The 20,111-nt window shown below is 34.6% G+C and overlaps 1 protein-coding gene across 2 annotated transcripts in view; it reads right to left on the minus strand.

Moving 5' to 3' along the window:
- The window catches only part of VPS13C (vacuolar protein sorting 13 homolog C), a 157,639-nt gene that overhangs the window by 116,370 nt on the left and 21,158 nt on the right, over window positions 1-20,111 (minus strand). For both annotated transcript variants that reach the window (XM_074366228.1, XM_074366229.1), the window contains exons 6-11: window positions 12,850-12,959; window positions 8,460-8,519; window positions 5,992-6,051; window positions 4,510-4,590; window positions 3,586-3,643; window positions 1,127-1,254 (exon numbers count right to left, since the gene is read on the minus strand). In XM_074366228.1, coding sequence (XP_074222329.1) covers window positions 1,127-1,254; window positions 3,586-3,643; window positions 4,510-4,590; window positions 5,992-6,051; window positions 8,460-8,519; window positions 12,850-12,959 — 497 coding nt within the window. The remainder of the gene's footprint in view (window positions 1-1,126; window positions 1,255-3,585; window positions 3,644-4,509; window positions 4,591-5,991; window positions 6,052-8,459; window positions 8,520-12,849; window positions 12,960-20,111) is intronic.

The raw sequence follows: 20,111 nt of genomic DNA on the forward strand, positions 1-20,111 counted from the left end.
ATCTCTATGAGCTGAAAATTATTGCATAACTACAGCAAGATGAAGCTATTTAATCACCCATCTTATCATATATACAACAAGCCTGAGTGTATCTAAGAGTAAACAGCTCAAATGGAGGGAAACACACACAGAGACACGCAAACACACACACGACTACAGGTAAGATAAAGAAAGGGGAAGTCTAGCCTCTTCCTCTCCATTTTTCTTAACACAGTTCTACCTAAGAGTTACTGTGTGGTTATTCAGTACTTAAAATATGGTGGAGAGTCTTATCTTAAATGTATTTGTAAGTATTAAATATACCCCAGATTTTTAAGATGTAAGGAAAAATAAAAAGATAAAAAATATCTTAACAATTTTTAATTTTAATTGTATGCTGAAATGATAATGTTTTGGGTATTTTAAATGCTAAAACTCACAGAGAAAAAAATGTGACAATGAGTGTGTATATGTCCATGAATGACTGAAAAATTGTGCTGAACACTGGAATTTGACACAACATTGTAAAATGATTATAAATCAATAAAAAATGTTAAAAAAATTTTAACAATTTCCATTTTTCTTTTTACTTTATTACTATGGCTACTAGAAAATTTAAAACTACATATATGATTTGCATTATATTTGTATTGGACTTCACGGGGCTAAAAGCTTAATTCGCTAAATCCCCCGTCTGGCTTTCACTTCCAGTTCTCCAGATCTGTTATCCAAACTCTTCACACATATAACCAAACTTGAGAAACAAATGAAGGAAAAAAGCTGCCAACATAGACAGTTGTTCTAAAATTTAAGTGAACAATATTCAACATAAAATTTGAGGAAGAAAAAAAATCTGTTAAAATCCTCCATCAACAAATGGGAATTAAATGGGAATCATGTCATTCACTATAATTTGATTAGATTTTCCACCAACAATGCAAATATCAGATAAAATGAAGGAAAACTATTTCTTAAACTTGATATTTATTTTCTTTCAAAATCACTTATGTATCTATTTTTAGGAGTCGAATCTCAACACAACAAACCAAAAGAACCACCAGAGCCCTGGAGAAGGAATAATCACATGGGACAAAAGCTGTTGAGATTCAAGGCTAATCAAAGCTATGAACATCCAAATGAATCTTACCTGAGGTTTGGTCAGTTCAATGGCGATATTTTGTACTTCTATGTTCCAATCAAGTTTAGGTGTTTTGAGCTCTGTTTCTGCATAAGGATTCATGTAGAGTTTTGCAGAGGCTGATATTGGCTGGAAAACTTATACCACATGGGAAGACATAAGATACGTTTATATGCCCTTACATATGAACAACTGTAAATAATTACGAGAACACTGTTACTCTGAAGGTAAAGAAAAATGATCAAAAACACGTCAAAAAATGTTAACAAAAACACTACCCAAAACTATTTAAGCATCTATTTATCTGCATAATACTAACTGTCAAACTCAGTGGTAAAAGTGGAATCTCCAAGGAGGAAATTGGTGTTCTATGCTTCTAAGTATGAAATGTACAAAATACAGACAATCTAATCTTGATTATTCTCAGACTGTGTAAAATTAATGCTTCTCTTCCTTGCTACAAGACATTACTGATTTTATTATTCATTAAAAATGCTAATGCAAGGTAGGAAACAAAATTTAATTTCTGTCTTATTTAATCACTGTCAGAATTTAGGAACAGAATCATGAATGAAATTCATATTACCCATTAAAAAAATTGCCTACTACTTTGCAATTTTCAATGATCATTACATGTATAATCTTAGACTCAACTGAAGACAATATTCTTGAAGTTGAAAAGTAGTATGAAAAAGTGTATTAGGGAAGATGACAGAGCAAAGTAATGTAATAAATTTTAATTGTGAATAGTATTAAAATTATATAAATTGTGATAGCTTACAGTATTTACAACTTGCATAAGATTGTATAAAAAGTTTTAACTCATTTAGAGGTTACTTATACTGAATATGCCTAAGAATAAAGTCATGTACTTTTCTGAACAAGTTCTTTCATGAATGAAACTAAATGCTCTAAAGCAGCAGCCTCTGAAAGCTTTGTCATATAGAGGTCTGTGGACATAAAGAGCAAGTGCCAACTCTCACATAATGGCCATTAGCTATGAAAGAATAAAAGGAAAACAGTGAACCAGAGTAGCATGGAAGAACATGGGCACGAAAGCTGCGAACAAACCTAAAGAGGTACATTAAAGCAAAAGGATCGCATCTTTAGAACGAAAATGAAATAGAAAAAATGAGATAAAGAAATAAACATGCAGGCAACTTTGTTAGAGATCTATTTTAAAATAAATAAAGGTGAGGCAGCCAAGAAATAGAAAGGCTCACTTTAAAGAGATCTCTGGAGAAATTCAAATCAAAACAGCAATGAGAAAGCCCCTCATACCTGTCAGAATGACTATCAACAAAAATCTACAAATAAGAAATGCTGGGGAGGATGTGGAGAAAAGGTAACCTTTGGGCACTGCTGGTGGGAAACGTAAATTGGTACAGCCAGTATGGAAAACAGTATGGAGACTCCTCAAAAAAACAAAAATAGAACTACCATGTGATCCAGCAATTCCACTCCTGGGTACAAATTCTGAAAAAATGAAAACACTAATTCAAAAAGATACATGCACCCCAATGTTCGCAGAAGTGCTATTTGTAATAGCCAAGACTTGGAAGCAATCCAAGAGCCCATCAACAGACAACTGGATTAAGAAGGTGGGGTGTGTATATATAATGGAATATGACCCAGCCTGCAAAAGAATGGAAAACCGGCATTTGCAGCACCGTGGATGGACCTAGAAAACATCACACTAAGTGAAGTCAGACAGAGAAAGACAAGTATTATATGATATCACTTACATGTGAAATATAAAAAAATAATACAAATGAATGTATATATAAAACAAAAACAGACTCACAGATACAGAAAACAAACTTGCAGTTACCAAAGGGGAGAGGAGGGATAGAGGGACAAATGAGGGGTATGAGGTGAAGAGGCCCCAACTGCTATACATAAAATAGACAAGCAAGAAGGATTTATGTACAGCAGAGGGAATTATACCCAGTAACTTATAGTAAAGTATCACGGTATAATCTGTAAAAACACAGAATCGCTCTGCTGCACACCTGAAACTAACATAATACTGTAAATCAACTATACTTCTTAAAAAAAAAATGCTCAGAGTGGTCAATTTGTCTCAATACTGCAACATAACACGCTCATAGTGACCTGAATACCAAGATCTCAGAGATTTAGTTCTTAAGCAAAAAAAAAAAAAAAAAAATCTAATTTCTAAAACAAAGTAAATAACAAGGTAAGAAGAAAACATGGAGGTCAAGGGGCTTAGCTGTTGGGAGTGAACTACAGCCACACTGCCCTTCTCTCTCTTACTCTCCAGGGGTGTATGAGTTATAATCTATTTCTAAATCCTGTGTAATAACCCAATATGCTATATCATAAAACTAAGTTATAAAATTAATACTTTCTCCTTGCCAAAGTAACTTTATCTGAAAAAGTATATTATAATAAACTATTTAATTCCATGCTTCCTATAACATGAAATAAGATTTATCACTACTTACTGTATTGATGGGATGGGGGTATACTGCTACTCTTAAGAATTTCACTTTTCAGCTGATCCTAAATAAAAAATTTGAATTACATGAGAATGAGAAAGAAAATGCACACAAATTCAGCAACACAAACAAAAAAAATTTGGTTCTTAAATCAGTATCTTTATTCCCATCTTCATAATTAGTAGTCTGTAAGAAACACACAGAGCGTTATTTACAAATATGTCTTTAGAATAAATATAGTAGATAATTTTTATAAATTCTAAATACCTAGAAACAACACTATAATACTGTGTTCCCCTCTCACTCAAGGTATGTGTGTGCGTGTGTGTGTACACATCCATGAATTAGGATCTCAAATACTTTCTGGACAACGGCAGATTATTTCTTACAGTATCTTTCTGAGAAATAAAAGAATCTTTGAATTAATTCAGTTCAAAAAATTCAACTGTTCTTCCTTTTTCCTCTAAGTAATAAACATGACTAAAACTGGCTTAGCACACTTAGTTTTTAATTAATTGTTCACTACTCAAGAATGCATCATCACAAATGCTTAGAACATTTAGTAAGAATACACTTTTTAGATCTGAAAGGTATCATCTTTCTTTACCACACTCTTCAAGTAATCATTCTCATATGAAACTCCACAATGAAGCTGAATGGCATCAAAATGAGAGTGTAAAAAACCATGAACAGTTTTAATTTAACAGTATAGGTTCTCATCTCACTGTCTCGTGAAAGATTTCACAAAAATCTTCAAAAGCAAAAGTGCTTTTTTAAAGACAGCATGAATTCCAAAAACTGTGCTGCCCATTTCTCATTTAGTTACATACAACTTAAACAAAAGACTGATATCTGTCCTCATTAAGGACCTCTTACGTAAAACAAATTTAGGGAATACAGTTAGCTCTTCCAGGTATAAACTGAAATTACCAAGATCTGTTCCCTTGATCCCTGGTAAGACATTCTGCAGTTAACATTCCAGTAGGCACTGAGACTATCAAGTCGTATAAGCTATAAAAGAAAAATGGAAAAGGTCAAACAACTAACACATTGAAATTATGAATTCATATTAAAAGCTGGTCATAAATTTCTGTTATTTTAACACACCAAATTGTGGTAATGTGTTATGGAAGCCTAGGAAACTCATATAGGTACATTTTAAGAAATATTTCAAGGGATGGTGGAGAATAAATTAAGAGTATGGGATTAACAGATACACACTAGTATATAAATAAAATAGATACACAACAAGGATTCACTGTATAGCACAGGGAACCATATTCAGTATCTTGTAATAACCTATAATGGAAAAGAATCTGGGAAAAATATACATCCAGTGGTTAACATCTGCTATATATAAAAATAGATTAAACGACAAATTTCTTCCATATAGCATAGGAAACTATATTCAGTATCTTGTAATAACCTTTGATGAGAAAGAATATGAAAACGAATATATGCATACATATGCATGACTGGGAGATTATGCTGTACACCAGAAACTGACACATTGTAACTGACTATATGTCAATTAAAAAAAATACATGTAACTGAATCACCTACTGTATACCTGAAACTAACACAACAGTGTAAATCAACTATACTTCACTAAAAAAATTAATAAAGTACATTATAAAAAAATTTTTTAAAAGATCATCATGTTCACGACCCCCAAAATTTTCCAGTTGCCATTTTGAGCTTTCACAGGAAAGAAGATAATACAAAAATGGAAGAAAATATATGTACGTTATTCAAAGACTTTATTATTAATCTAGAATTTGCTAAATTGTGCTTCCAGGAACTCTTTTCCCAAGGGGATTCATTCATTCGATAATCAAAAATTTATTGAGAATTTAGTATCTGACAGACCCTGCAAACGTTTCGCTTAGTAAGAAAGACATGATTCCTCCAGTGGATACAAATGGCTGTTTCGATGGAGGGGTGAAGGGAGAGAGTTCTATGATCAGCAACTTGGGGAAAGCTACAAACTAAATATCCCTCTGGAAGACTCACAATGTTTATTAGCATATTTAAAGTATTGTGAAGTCCTGTAGGTAAAAGCAAAATAAAACATACCTGTTTAGCTTTGTACTTTAGTCAGTAATCTTACGTGACTAGAGAATATTTTTTCCAACAAATCTAATAATATCCCAATTACCTAATGGTTCATGAATTACAATTTGGGAAATATTTATTTTATTCAGTTTCTTTATACTCTTGGTTAAGAATCTACACCTCAGAACAGGTAAATGATTACAGAAGTTCACACAGGGAGTAGCAAAGCCAAAACTAGATCCTCAACTGTTAACTCACATTCAATGGCATATTCTGCTCCATCAAGGTTTCGTCAAGAAAATACATTAACTGTTTGTTCCTAGGAAAATAACTAGATTAAAAAGTCTAGTTTAATACCTTGTATATAATTTTTTCTGCTTCATTTAATATGCACGGAGTCCAGTGTTCATTTGCAGTCTGAAAGAAAAAAAGACAGTAACTGTGAAATGAAGTCTACATACCACAAAATCATGCTCTAATATTTGTAAACTGTAACAAAATAACTTAGGAATAAAAAGACATCTAGTTAACGTTGGCTAATGTTAGCTATCTGCTTCTTTACATATTTATATGGCAAAATCAAAGGAATAGTGAAAATAGAATTGAGGAGGTTCTAATTTACCTGAGTTCATTCATTTAGAAAATAATTACTGAGCTACTATGCGTCTGAACTGGGTATGAATAAAAACAGAGAGCTGGCCTATAAGCTACCGAAGAAGGCCCACATTGTTTAAAAAGAAAAAAATCAAATAAATGATTATTGCAAAGTAGGACGAGAGCCAAGAGAATATGAAAATCACAGCATGACCATGTTTCTAGAAAGTCAGTATGGTCAGCAATGCCAGGAGCTGCTGTGAGAGAAACCAAAACGTATTTAAGTGGCCAGGGCATCACTGATGAACTTGTTAAGAACAGTTTCAGGGGAGCCGCAGAGTAAGAGCAGAGGGGGCAGTGAGTCATGGGTGGGGGGGAATAAAGATAGCAAAGGTAGAGAATCCTCTCAAAAGCGGAGTTACAAAGAAGGAGAAGGCAGTAGTTAGATGGGACCTGGGTGGAGTAGGAGAAGGTTAAGGAGAGGCTTTTTAACTTTAATGGAAGGGAGAGACTTCAATGTGTTTAAACACTTGCAGGAAGGAGTAGGCGGAGGAAGAAGAGGAGTTGAAGATTTAGGAAAGAGAAGGAAATTGACAGAAATAAGGAAGGAAGGGCAAAAGGTAGGAAGGAGTGAGAGACAGAGGGAAAAAAGGCTCCTGAGGACATGGGAGAGGATGGGATCCAGCTCAGAGGTGAGCACACTGCCTCAGGTATTCAGGTTAGTTTCGAATGGGAAAGATGGAAGAAAGGAACGGTATACATACAGAAAGAGACACTTGCCATGACGGTTGTTATAACAGTCAGTGTGGTAGTTGAAGCAGGAATTGAGCCAATGTGCCAAATGCTTTACACAAATGATCTGATTTAATCATCACAGAAACACTAAAATATACGTACTACTATATCAATGAATGAATGAAAGTTAGACAGGAGACCACGTGGTAACCAGGAGAGTAATACGTCACAGCTGCTTTGACAGAATGTAACAGAGAGCATAAAAGAAGGAACGGTAAATTCCAAGAGGGAAGTAAAAAAGGAGTAAGAAAGACAAGGTAGTATCTCAAGGAAATACTAAAACCTGAATAGAACCACCAGGCAGACTAAGAGAAGAGAATAATACAGACAAAGAAACAGCATGAAGAGTCTGAGCAAAGACCCAGAGGATAAACAACAGCACACATGCAGGGCCCCGTGCGCCACCCTCACCCACCAGCATGCCTGTCACTGTCGGTGGGAGGTCCGTGACTGTTCTGTATTTTCTGCTTGGTCTGCTAGAAACTCAGCATTCAATCCTGAGTTCACTTATGACTAATACTGGTAGTCTACTTCTTCTGGAACAATTATCTCTCTACCTTTCAGAACACAGATTTTGGTCTCTTTAAAAGTGTTACAGTACTGCTTCTTCAAATTCTCTTGGGAAACAAGCAGAGGCTAAAAAGCATATTAAACACTCGCCTCCTTGACCCCCTTTCCTTTGTTTCTCCAGTGTTTTTCTTTAATCTTTCTGCTATGATCTTCGCGTGTATCTCTACTTCTCTGTGTGCATGTGTCATTCTCCATGTAACAGTGCCCTTTTTCGGCTTCTCTAGTAGTCTCCTTCTCCTCCATTTTCCCTTTGTCTTCTCTCCCTATCAAGGGTGTCTCCATATAACTAATCATGAGGTAGACACATACCCAGTATGATTTGCTGTCCTTAACTTTAAAACATGTATCCTATCACTCAGTTGTTCACAGTAGAAAAAATGTCCAATCTGGATGTGGATATATACACAGTCTATATTCTTAAAGAGAAAAACCAAACTGCATATAAAATACTTAATCAAAATAAATTCTCTTATGTACATCTCAACGTAATAAACACACATACACATACATATAAACAGATACACATGTACAAACTATTTGGAAGTTATACCAAGGACAAGAACATGACTCTGTAGAAATTTATCTTCCCCTACTTAACTACACATTGCAGATACAGCTTTTGATGCTTTCAAGTCATTTCCTCTTGATATTTTGATATTTGTTAAATTTAAAGACAAATCAAAATAATTAGAGAATATAATTAAAGTATCACTAAAAATTGTGAACTTCTAGAAAAGCTGTAGAAAGATTATACACAAAAATAAAATAGCTATTTGTAGCAATAATTGATTTTAGGAAATTCACCCTGTGACTTGAGAATAATATTTTACAGGTTCCACAGAAATGTTAAATAAGGCCAACATTACCAATAGACTAAGTTCTCCCAGAGTGACACCAAATGAAAGAGGCCGCTTTGGATCCGTGACCTATCAAAGAGAAAAGGTTGACATTAAATTATATTGATGGTGAGGGTGACTCCACTCTACACCCTACAATAGGCAACAGAGGACAGTAAGTTTACAAGTAAGTCACACAACCCAAATAGATTCATGGAGAAGAATGCGGGAAGACAGGGACATCACTGGGACTGTCCATACTTTGTAGGCATGAAACTAATATGACATTTTCCCAGTGGGATATTTTCTTAGTAGAAGTGAGAAGACTCACTAAACAGATTGCTGTCTAGATAGTTTAGAAGAGACAGTCTCTTTATATACACCATTAAAGATGTTCTTCAAAGATAAATAAAAGAGCTACAGATAATAACACTGCCACTAAATTATTTTTAAAACATACGATTTTCACACTTAGAAATGTGAACTGTCTCTTTAAGCATTTAATTTCCTTGACACTTAAAAAACATTTTGTTAGAAGATGCTCAAAATTCTTAACATTTAATTTCCTCAATGTCTTAACCCCAAATCTGCCAATGTTAAAATTCTGATTTATTTCTGATCTTCAATACCTAAGTTATACTTATCTATAAATAGTGCTTAAACTGTGCCACAGTGTGTACAATGTCACTGTTTTAGACACCTGAATAAACGTCCTAAAGTTGTACAGTAATTTTTGGTCATAACAGAAACTAGGGAAACCACAGAGAAGAGAAAAAACATGATGCTCTAAATCACCCACCAGGAACCAATTTCTTTTTTTTGTTTGTTTTTGAAGAGGGAGGTTAATTAGGTTTACTTTTTTTGTGTGTGTGTGTGTGAAGGTACCGGGGATTGAACCCAGGACCTCATGCATGCTAGGCATGCACTCTACCACTTGAGCTACACCCTCTCCCCTGAATCACCCCCCAGGGACTTGAGTTTAGTCACGTATACCCTCCTCAAATAGGAAAAATACACACTCTGGTCTAGCTGAAAAACACAAAGACCTTGGTGAGCTTTGTTTTAAATATCAGATAGATTAAGATTTGAGGCAAAATATCTTTTCCTTCGTTCCCGTATTCATCTTTTTATACCTATATATTACTAGCCCAAAATACACTGCAGCTGTTTCTGAATAAATTTTAATTAAACACAACTCCTCAGCTGCTAATGCACTACCCATAAATTACTGTTACCATATAATGAGTACCTTTATGATAAATTATTATACTTTCCCTATCCCCATTTCTGTATTTTTCACTATTCTTCTAGACACAATAATTAAGGTAACCGTATTAAAAGAGGCATGATACAAGGAAGATCCCTTTGCACTTTTTTCTTTCCCTTAGATTATTTTAGTGTATTTTGACACTGGTATCAAATGAAACATTATTGATGTTACTTATCCCACTCCTGTGCACCTTTGTATTTTTTATTAAAGAGAGAAAAATAATGTACCTTTCTAACTGTACTTGCTCAATAAGAAAAGCTTAGTTTAAGTTTAAACTGAGATTCTCATTCATCAACATGCCATTAGCTTTAAGAATAATTCTATTATACTGTATAGCACAGGGAAATATATACAAGATCTTGCGGTAGCTCACGGTGAAAAAGAATGCGACAATGAATATATGTATGTTCACGTATAACTGAAAAATTGTGCTCTACACTGGAAATTGACACAACATTGTAAACTGACTATAACTCAATAAAATAAAATTTAAATAAATAAATATGAATAATTCTTTCACTTCCATGACAGGTTGAGTAGATTTTACTTTCCTAAGATTGTTTTAAACAAGGCCATTTATGAGTTAGGGTTTTTTAGACATTTGTCAACAAAATTCAGTTTAATGACTACACAAAACTAAAAGATAAATCCATGGTGGGAGAAATGGTGTATCTTGAAAAACTACAAGTGTGTCTTACTGAATAGTAAGTTACAAAAGGAACTCATTAGGAAAAAAAATGAATTCTGTATATGTCAGTATGACTTGAATTCAATCCAAACCTAAAGCAAATTAAAAACAAAAAAGAGGGTAAATTTATTTTGCAAAAGATAAAAAGCATTTCCAATTTGTTAGGTAAATGAAAAAATTCAAGGCTTCTCATGTATGTCTCAAACTTTAAAACAAAGCAAAGCATATTAAGTTCAAAATATTTGTTACATTTTAACTAAAATTAATCAGCAAAATTGTTCTTAATTAACTAATGTCAAACTCTTAGTTATAAGTGAAGTGTGGTTTCTAAATATTGCTGCACACGTGTGTGAATATACATGTGTGTAGCTGTGGGTGTTGAATCCAACTTGGTAGAATGTACAGGGAATGAGACCAGGAGCCAGTGACCTGGATTTTAGTCCCCTCCCCACCAACCACTATTATAACTGATAACTTCATCACCTCTGGGAACTAATTTTTTTGTCAGTATAAAAATAATTAGTCTCTTAAAGTTATATTAGTCTAAGTCTTGGCATTAAACACAATTCAAAATAAATAATAAAGGATAATCCAAAAATCTCTTAAATTAGCTTTACAAAGAAACATGTGGTGGTTTTATAATATATTTACACACATTAATACCAGATGAAAAAAGTCTAACACAAGAAAGGAGATATCGTAGTGTATTTATCAGAAAAAAAATCAATCTTGGATTTAAAGTTGGGTATAGATAATCCACGTACGGGCAAATCAAGAATTAATGTCATACAGCCACAAGTAAATCAATGAAGTTATTAGAACACCTCCTCACACCATACACAAAAATGAACTCAAAATGGCTTAAAGACGTAAATATAAGACATGACACCATAAAATTCCCAGAGGAGAACATAGGCAAAACACTCTCTGACATAAATCGCAGCAATGTTTTCATAAGTCAGTCTCCCAAGGCAAAAGAAATAAAAGCAAAACCAAACAAATGGGGCCTAATCACACTTATAAGCCCAGCAAAGGAAACCATAAACAAAACAAAATGACTACCTACAGAATGGGAGAAAATATTTGCAAACAATGCAAACGACAAGGGCTTAATTTCCAAAATATACAAACAGCTTATACAGCTCAATAGCAAACAAACCCAAACAACCCAGTAAAAACAATGGGCAGAAGACATAAACAGACATTTCTCCAGAAGATATACAGATGGCCAATAGGCACTTAAAAAGATGTTCAACATAGCTAATTATCAGAAAAACTGCAAGTCAAAACTGCAATGAGGTATCACCTCACACTGGTCAGAATGGACATTATCACAAAGTCTACAAATAACAAATGTTGGAGAGGGTGTGGAGAAAAGGGATATCTCCTACACTGTCGGTAGGAATGTATATTGGTGCAGCCACTATGGCAAACAGTATGGTGGTTCCTTAAAAAACTAAAAAGAGTCATCATATGGTCCAGCAATCCCATTCTCATATATATGGAGAAAACTCTAATTTGAAAAGATACACGCACCTCAATACTCCTAGCACCTCTATTTACAAGAGCCAAGACATGGAAGTAACCTAAATGTCCACTGGCAGATGAATGGATAAAGAAGATGTGATGTATATACAATGGAATATTACTGAGCCATATAAAAAGGATGAAATAATGCCATTTGCAGCAACATGTATGGACCTAGAGATTACCATATAGTGAAGTAAGTCTGACAGAGAAAGACAAATATGATATGGTATCACTTACATGTGGAATCTAAAAAAGATGATACAAATGAACTTATTTACAAAACTTATTTACAAAACAGAAACAAACTCACAGGTATAGAACACAAATTTACAGTTACCAAAGGGAAAGGGTGGAGGAGGGATAAATCAGGAGTTTGGGATTAGCAGATATAAACTACTATATATAAAACAGATAAACAACATTCTACTGGATAGCACTGGGACTAATATTCAGTATCTGGTAATAACCTATACTGGAAAAGAATCTGAACAAGAATATATATGTACGTGTGTGTATAAACTGAATCACTTTGCTCTTACACCAGAAACTAACCTAATATTGTAACTCAACTATATTTCAACAAGAAAAAAGACAAGCTTCATGTGTAATTTCTAGTAGCCACAATAAAGAAAGCAAGAACAAGTGAAATTAACTTAATATATTTAACCTGATATATCTAAAACATTCTCATTTAATATGCAATCAAATGGATTAAGATGTACAAACTATTAGGTGTAAAATAAGCTACATGGATATACTGCACAACATGGAGAACAGTAAGCACTTTATAATCACTATAAATGGAGCACAACCTTTAAAAATTGTGAATCACTATATTGTACACCTGTAACTTACATAATATTGAATATCAAGTATACTTCAATGAAAAATACACTATTACTAACTTAAATCAAGTAAACTAAATTACTTACATCATCTTCATATTTAATGTGAATGTCTGTGATTTTTACTTGAACATTTTTAATTACTTGAGTTGCCAATTTTTCCAAAAATGTATCCTTTTTGGCTTCTTTCGGTTTGTCTATAAAGAACAGCAAAATACAAGCTCAAGAGTTGAAATTCTCACATCACTCATAAACAATGACGAAAGGACAGCCAAGGCACTATTGAACGGAAATTAAAACCTATACTAGTGTCCTTGTTTTACTTTACATTTTAGATTTTGATATTCAGTTCTAATTTAAAACTTATTTCTGAAGTTACATTGTAATCTAATACTCATTTTACCTTTGAAGACAGAAATCAAGCGGCAACGTGTACAAATAACACACAGCGTAAAAACTACTTTTACCTACCTTTTGAGCGATCAAGACCTTTAAAATGTTTCTTAAAATGTTTTTTGTGCTTTTTACGTTTACGTCCTTCTCAGTGGAAGCATTTTAGTGAGAAAAGGATAAAATTCAAGTTAGCAGACAAGAGGACAGTAAAGAAAACAAGAGACTTTTTCCTGACAGCAAATTCTGGTACAAGTCACCTTTATTCTAAACTGACCTGTTATTTCAATACAAGCAGAAATTCACAAACCTTCTTTAGTCTAGAATAACTTCCTTGAATCTAGAAAATAACTTAGCAGGTGTAATTATACAAAAATTGGATAAAATATCTATACACAATGCCCTTTATAATATTTATGGCTTTTCACAATACAAAGTTTAATTTTCATTTCAATGTTACCAAAATATTGGAAATGTAATAATGATGGGATATGAAACTTTCAGAAAAAGGTGTTGATAAATGTGTGGTAGGAACACAAATGAAATGAATGGGCCGCATGCTGACTGATGACTTCCTCTGGATGACAGACCTCACAAGCAGAACCCTTTCATGAATACATGAAGGTATAACGAATACAAAAAGGGCAGAAAATGTACATGGAACTGTACACTGAAATTAGCTTAATAATTCCTTCAAAACCTCATCCACTGTTATTTGGCACTGCCTCACTCACTCATTAACCCACACTTAATCTTATCCAACTTACAAAGCTTTACATTCAACTGCCTACTGCACCTCAGCTCCTGTCCATGCTCTTGGGGGCAGCCTCTGTATGGTCTCCCCTGCCTCCAGCCTCCACTCTTACCTCCGACCTAACGTCCTTCTATACTGCTACCAGACTCTTATCTTCTAAAATACTATTCACAGCCTGTTAGTTCCCTGCTCAAAATTCTCTTAAAGGGTCTTTGCAGCCTGATAGATAAAATGAGCCAGGGTTTATGTGACACAAAGGCCCTTTCATGATATGACCCCTATTTCCCCGTCTGGTTGTATCTCCTGCCACTTATCCTTGCACTGGACACTTCAGAAATATTACTTATATTTTCCAAAACAAGCCATGATTTTCTAACGCCTAATGCCTCTACACGCGTCATTTTCTGAACTTGGGTTGCTCTCCCTGAGTTGTTCAGTTGTTCACCAGGCAAATGCCTAGGGGGCTTCCAAGACTCAGGCCCAGCACTACTGCCTGTGTAAAGCCTCCTTCAAATCCTCCAGGCATCTCCAGGGCCACCTACCCCTGCACCTTATACAGACTTCCATTAAGCAGTGACTACGCTGTATCTGAAGTGTCTGCACAACTGTCTTGTCATCAGGCAGGAGTCTTCATTAGGACAGGAATTATCCTAACACCTGGGCACAAAGCGCATGATACATATCTGTTCAAAGGAATCAAAAAAGTCTACATCTGAAGATTATAATAAAATACATAAACTCAGTCAATGTTATATATATTTTTGAGAGAATATGCATAATATTTAGCTTGAAATTTCAAATTTGTTCTTCCTTGGTATTTTAGAGCAAATTGTCCTGCCAGTACAAAAACTAAGAATCAAATCCTGGATTCTAAGACTAAAACCCTAAGTTTCAAAAAGAAACTAATAAATATGTAACAAAATCTGGACTTTGCTATTACCATTACTGTGATGTTCTTGTCATAGTGATGTTCCCTGAGTCTTCTCCATTTATAAATTAAACACTGAAAAAAATACTAAGTTCTCAAAGAAATATCGTTTGAAAAGAAACAACTACGAAAGCCAGAGTGGCCCTGAAAGCCAACTCGCTTAGGCAGAACACCTTTCAGAGACAGAAGCTCAGCTGCCTGGGTTTAGAGCTTACCATAACTCACGCTTCTCACCTGGCCTCCTATTACCCTTCTGGTTTCACATTTGTTCTAGCCCCTTGTTCTGTCTTTGGTCTCCATGTTACAGGCACCATGTTTAAATTTTTCCAAATAGTTTCAAAATTTAATCTGAGTACTGCATATACTTCTTTAGAGAGTTTCTATTTAATCTGATAGATAATACACTTATGATCTCCAGTTATTCTCTAAAGCAGTTCTCAACTGTTTTAGTCTCAGGGTCCCTTTAACACATTTACAATTTGAGAACCTTAAAGAACTTTTTATTAGTGTGGGTTGCGGCTATTGATATTTACCATATTGGAAATCAACACTTAAAAACTTTTTAACATTTATTAACTCATTAAAAAAAACCCGCTACGTGATAGCATAGCTAACATGTATTTACTCCAAGAAAAAAGTTGCAGTGAGAGAAGTGGCCTGGTTTTAGAATCTTACAAATCTCTTTAATGTCTGACTTAGTAGAAGTCTGTTGGATCCACATATCCGCTTCTGCCTTTGCTCTTTTGGGATATGCAGTTTAAACGGAATGATGTGAAGAAAATCTGACCTAACTAAAGATATGTAACAGGAAAAGGGAAGAACATTTTCATGGCCTCTTCATTTAATTATGGACATTACACTCAAACTCAGCAAGTGGTAGTTTCTTTGTTTTTGTTTGATTGTTTGTTTTGGGGAGGTATTTAGATTTTTTTTTTTTAAACAGAGGTACTGGGGATTGAATCCAGGACCTCATGCATACTAAACACTCACTCTACCACTGAGCTACACCCTCCCCACCTCAAGTGGTAGTTTCATGAAGTTTCACCCTGGAATCTGAGACTCTATCAACGAATTTTTCGTCTGAATTAAAATCAGTCTACCTTGCACTTTAAATGGACCTTTTATACATTCATAACTTTTTACCATACATTAGCAATATAGAAATATTGCTTCATTGAATTATGCAGATCTTACAAATGCTGAGTCACTTTATTATTTAATACCAAAAATCATATTGTTAATACTACCACAAATCTCATCAGAAAAGTCTTTAAGTATGGGAAGCTGTCAAGTTCAAGTTTGCAAATAGTAGTTTTCCAAAATCCTAATTTTGTTCAAAAGCTCAAATATTATTGCTGGCAACAAACATTGTCAGTTATTGTTCCTTAAAGTTGTTTTGTTGAATGTCTACAAATGACAGTCTGTCAGCCATTCTTCCAAGTAAAACCATTTTCCATGAAAAAAGTGACTAGTTCTGCTGACAACTCAAACAACCGTGCAAGTGTTCTTTCCTTGAGACAATTATCGTACTTCGGTCTGCAGAAGTATCTTACGTATGCTTGCTCTTTTGCCACAAAACATCAAAGACTCATCTACTCAGGAGCTAAAGTTTACTAAAACTAAAATTTTCTATTTCATCAAAGACACTCAAGCAAAATCAGTGCTCCTTTCATTTCACTTTGTTTCTTACCGTGAGTGACTGGCAGTGAACAATACAATGGCTACTAGTAGTACTGTTTGGTGCCACTGCCTTGATTCATGCTAAAGCAGCCAGAAATTTTACACTACACTGCTTTGTACCATCAGCACCAATTTCAACACAGTGAAAAATCAGATAATGTCTTGGGATTAATATGAAAATAGTTTTGACGTTTTGAGAACCACTGCTCTAAAAATTAATTTTTTTTTTAATGAGGAAGGAATATACACTCAGAAACAAAAAAAGAAAGGATTATAAAGTACCCATTAAGTCCTGGCTAAATAAATAAACATATCATCAACAAAATTAACTATTCTCATTTCAGAATCATCAAATTCTAGGCCTAGTGTTTTTGTTTGTTTGTTTTTTGTTTTTAATCCAGGCTAACACACCTTTTTGGAATAAAAGAAAACTGTCAATCAGTGAGGTTTTACTTTACAGTGAGCTCTGTCTGTTTGAGTTTGGTTTTTTTTGGTGGGGGGGCAATGCTGCCCTATGGTTTTGTTTCATATTTGAATAGGCCAATGGAACTCATTTGTATCCTGGAGGCAGGTGGCTCCCAGGAGGATCAGAAAGCACTTCCCCTGGCAGACTACACAAAGCTGGTTCAATTACAACCTACAAAATTGGACAGTGAGCCATGAGTATTCCCATGTTACCTTTTATATTAAACAAAGGAACTGTAAGACAAATTAGCAGTCAGCCACACTTACTAAAAGGGCACATTTGTTCAAAGAGAACTGTCTTTCAATTTTATTCAATGCTGTGAAATTTGTCATGCAAATTATTCTTCTTTTGTCATAATGAATCTAAATATTAAAGAACCTACTAACAACAGAAGTGATTCTATCATACGCTAATTGTTTATACTTTGAGACCCCACTTGCTATCTAATCAAAACAAATTTTAAGTGTGACTGAATTAATATAACAAATTCCTGAAAAGTTATAGAAAATAGTTAAATAAATCAAATTACTGTTTAAAATATTAGAAATTATTAATGTGCCTGGTAAACTTCCTAGGATACAAAAGAATCCTATTATAAGTCCTAAAGCAGCCAGCCTTCAAATTTGCTTTTTGGGAAGCCTCAAATTTCAATATGCTGTACTGGACAGTCGTCTACAGGGGCCTCCAAAGCTACTACAGGGATGAAGTAAATCAGGGAGGCTATGAGAAGAACGTCAGAGAAACATCCCTTATCAAGGTTCTAAAATAAAGTATGTCTCAAAAAAAAAGGTTCCATTTTATTGCTTTTTACAAGTTTGAAAACCACTGCTATAGGAGAGGAATCGCTTAACTGAGAAACTACTATTCAACAGAACTGAAGTCAGAAAGGCAGCTGGGATTTGAGTGTTATTATAAATTAAACTTCAGAAGGGCTGTGGATCATGTCTGTTTCACCCCATGAACACTCAGCACCCAGCATGGTGCTTGCCAGAAGAAGGCATCAAAGTATTCGGGGAATGAATAAACGGCTGGAGAAGGTAGGGAAAGGGAAATGACGGTAAAGGGGGAAAAGATGAATTACATTTCCATATTTTCTAAAAGGATGACACGTCATCATGTGAACTCCATGAAAAGCACAAGCATGGATAAGAATATAATTTTGCATAGAGCTGAATATAATTAACCATGCATACCCACCAGGCTTGATGTCCTTATAAACAAAGGTTTCCAAGCCATAGATGAACTCTCCTGAATGTGTGCCTGCATCCGCATGGCAGCAATAATCAAAATGCAAAGCATTTAAAAGACACCTTTAATTTCACATGCAAAATATGTCTAAACTCAATTGAAAGAATCAGAATCATGTAACAGAACAAGTATAATCCAGTAACACCAAAACAACTTATTTCTAAGGAAATATTCTCAGTGACACCATTTTCACTTCCTTCAACAAACTTTGTTTTCATAACATTCAAATAAAATTCTTAATAATTAAAATTATAACAATTAATAATTTCAAATTAAGAAAAACAAATACCAATTACAGCTAATGTCTCATTGACTGACATATTTTCAAACAGAGCAAAAGTCTGCTGTTTTGGTTCCCTTTTGCCCACCATTTTGCCCATTTTCAGGACGAAATATTGCTGTGATATTTACACTAATCTTAGAGTCAGCTGAAATGAATTCATCGTACTTTACTGTGATGTTCCCTTCAAGACACACTGAATCCTTCCTATCCACTCTTGTTGATGGTTAGGGAGTACCATCTTCCATTTCTCTCCCTAAATCGAGCCTAGACATCACCACGAGCTTAACCTTCCTAAAACACAGCTGTGGGCACATCACTCCCTGGATTTTTAAAGAAAAAGTAAAACTTACTGACTCTCTCAGTGGCTACCAATTAAAGTCCATTATAACACAGAGTCGAGAATGTAGGATCTGGAGCCAGACTGGGTTCAAATTCCAGCTTTATTATTTTCTAGCTGCATAACCAAGAACAAGTTATTTAACTTCCAGTTTTCTCAGCTACAAAATGAGAACAATAAAAGCCCTTATATCATAGAATTATGACTATTAAATGAGTCAGTTCATACAAAGCATTTTGAAGAGTGATTGGCAAAGAGTAAACTCTAAGTAAGTACCAGCTGTTATCTTTGCCATCATCATCACGGCATTCAAGTCTCTTAAAACTGACCTCAACTTAGCTTTCCAACTCCCGTCCAACTACACCATCAAACTCCCAAATTCTTAGCTGTTCCCCACACATGCTCTGTACTTTTCCATCTCACCGTCGCAGAGGACCTAGAACGCTCTCTCTTTTCTGCATACTCATCCTTTACACTCAGCTGAAATATGTACCTTCACAGTGTCTGCCCTGATCTCTGGCAGAACATGATATGCCCATTATGAAATCCCTTAACACTTCATCAGTACCTCTTGGATGAGACTCAACGCTTTATCCTGTTTACTATTATACACGAGGTCTTTGATACAGTAGGCTCCAGGAATTTTCTAATTTTTGTGTTTCCAACAATGTGTTGAGCAGACTGGCATTAGACTTCTCAAAACTATCTGGAAGCTAGAAGATCTTGCCTTCAAAATTCTAATGTTAAATGCAGCATTTTATTCCCAGCCAAATCAAACAAGTGTGGAAGTAAGTTACAAAGACTTTCAGACTTGAAAGGACTTTTTTAAAAATTATTTCTAGTGCATCCTTTCATAAAAGCTATTAGAAATGCTCCAGCAAAACAAAGGAATAAACTAACAAAAAAACAAAAGGCTAGGGACTCAATGAATTAAAAACAGAAGAGCAATCATAACAAGTTCCAGGATGACAATTACGTAGCAGAACTTAAAAAAAAAAAACAAAAAAAAAACCACCACCAGTTCAGAGGAAGATCTCCAAGAGAAAAGGGGAGAGGACCAATAGATGGGTTTGGGCAATTGGAAAATAACACTGATAGTCACATGACAGATAGATTTCATGTAGTATGGGAAAAGAATTAAAGGTAAATTTACCTTGAAAACCAGGCAAATAGAAAAGAAGCATTTACAAATTCAAGAAAAACAAAAAGCGGCATAACAAAGGAAATATAATCACAGTACATTATTTGATCTCTGCAGTGAAC

Source organism: Camelus bactrianus, chromosome 6 (genome assembly GCF_048773025.1).
Source record: "Camelus bactrianus isolate YW-2024 breed Bactrian camel chromosome 6, ASM4877302v1, whole genome shotgun sequence".
In the NCBI taxonomy this organism is placed as follows: domain Eukaryota; kingdom Metazoa; phylum Chordata; class Mammalia; order Artiodactyla; family Camelidae; genus Camelus; species Camelus bactrianus.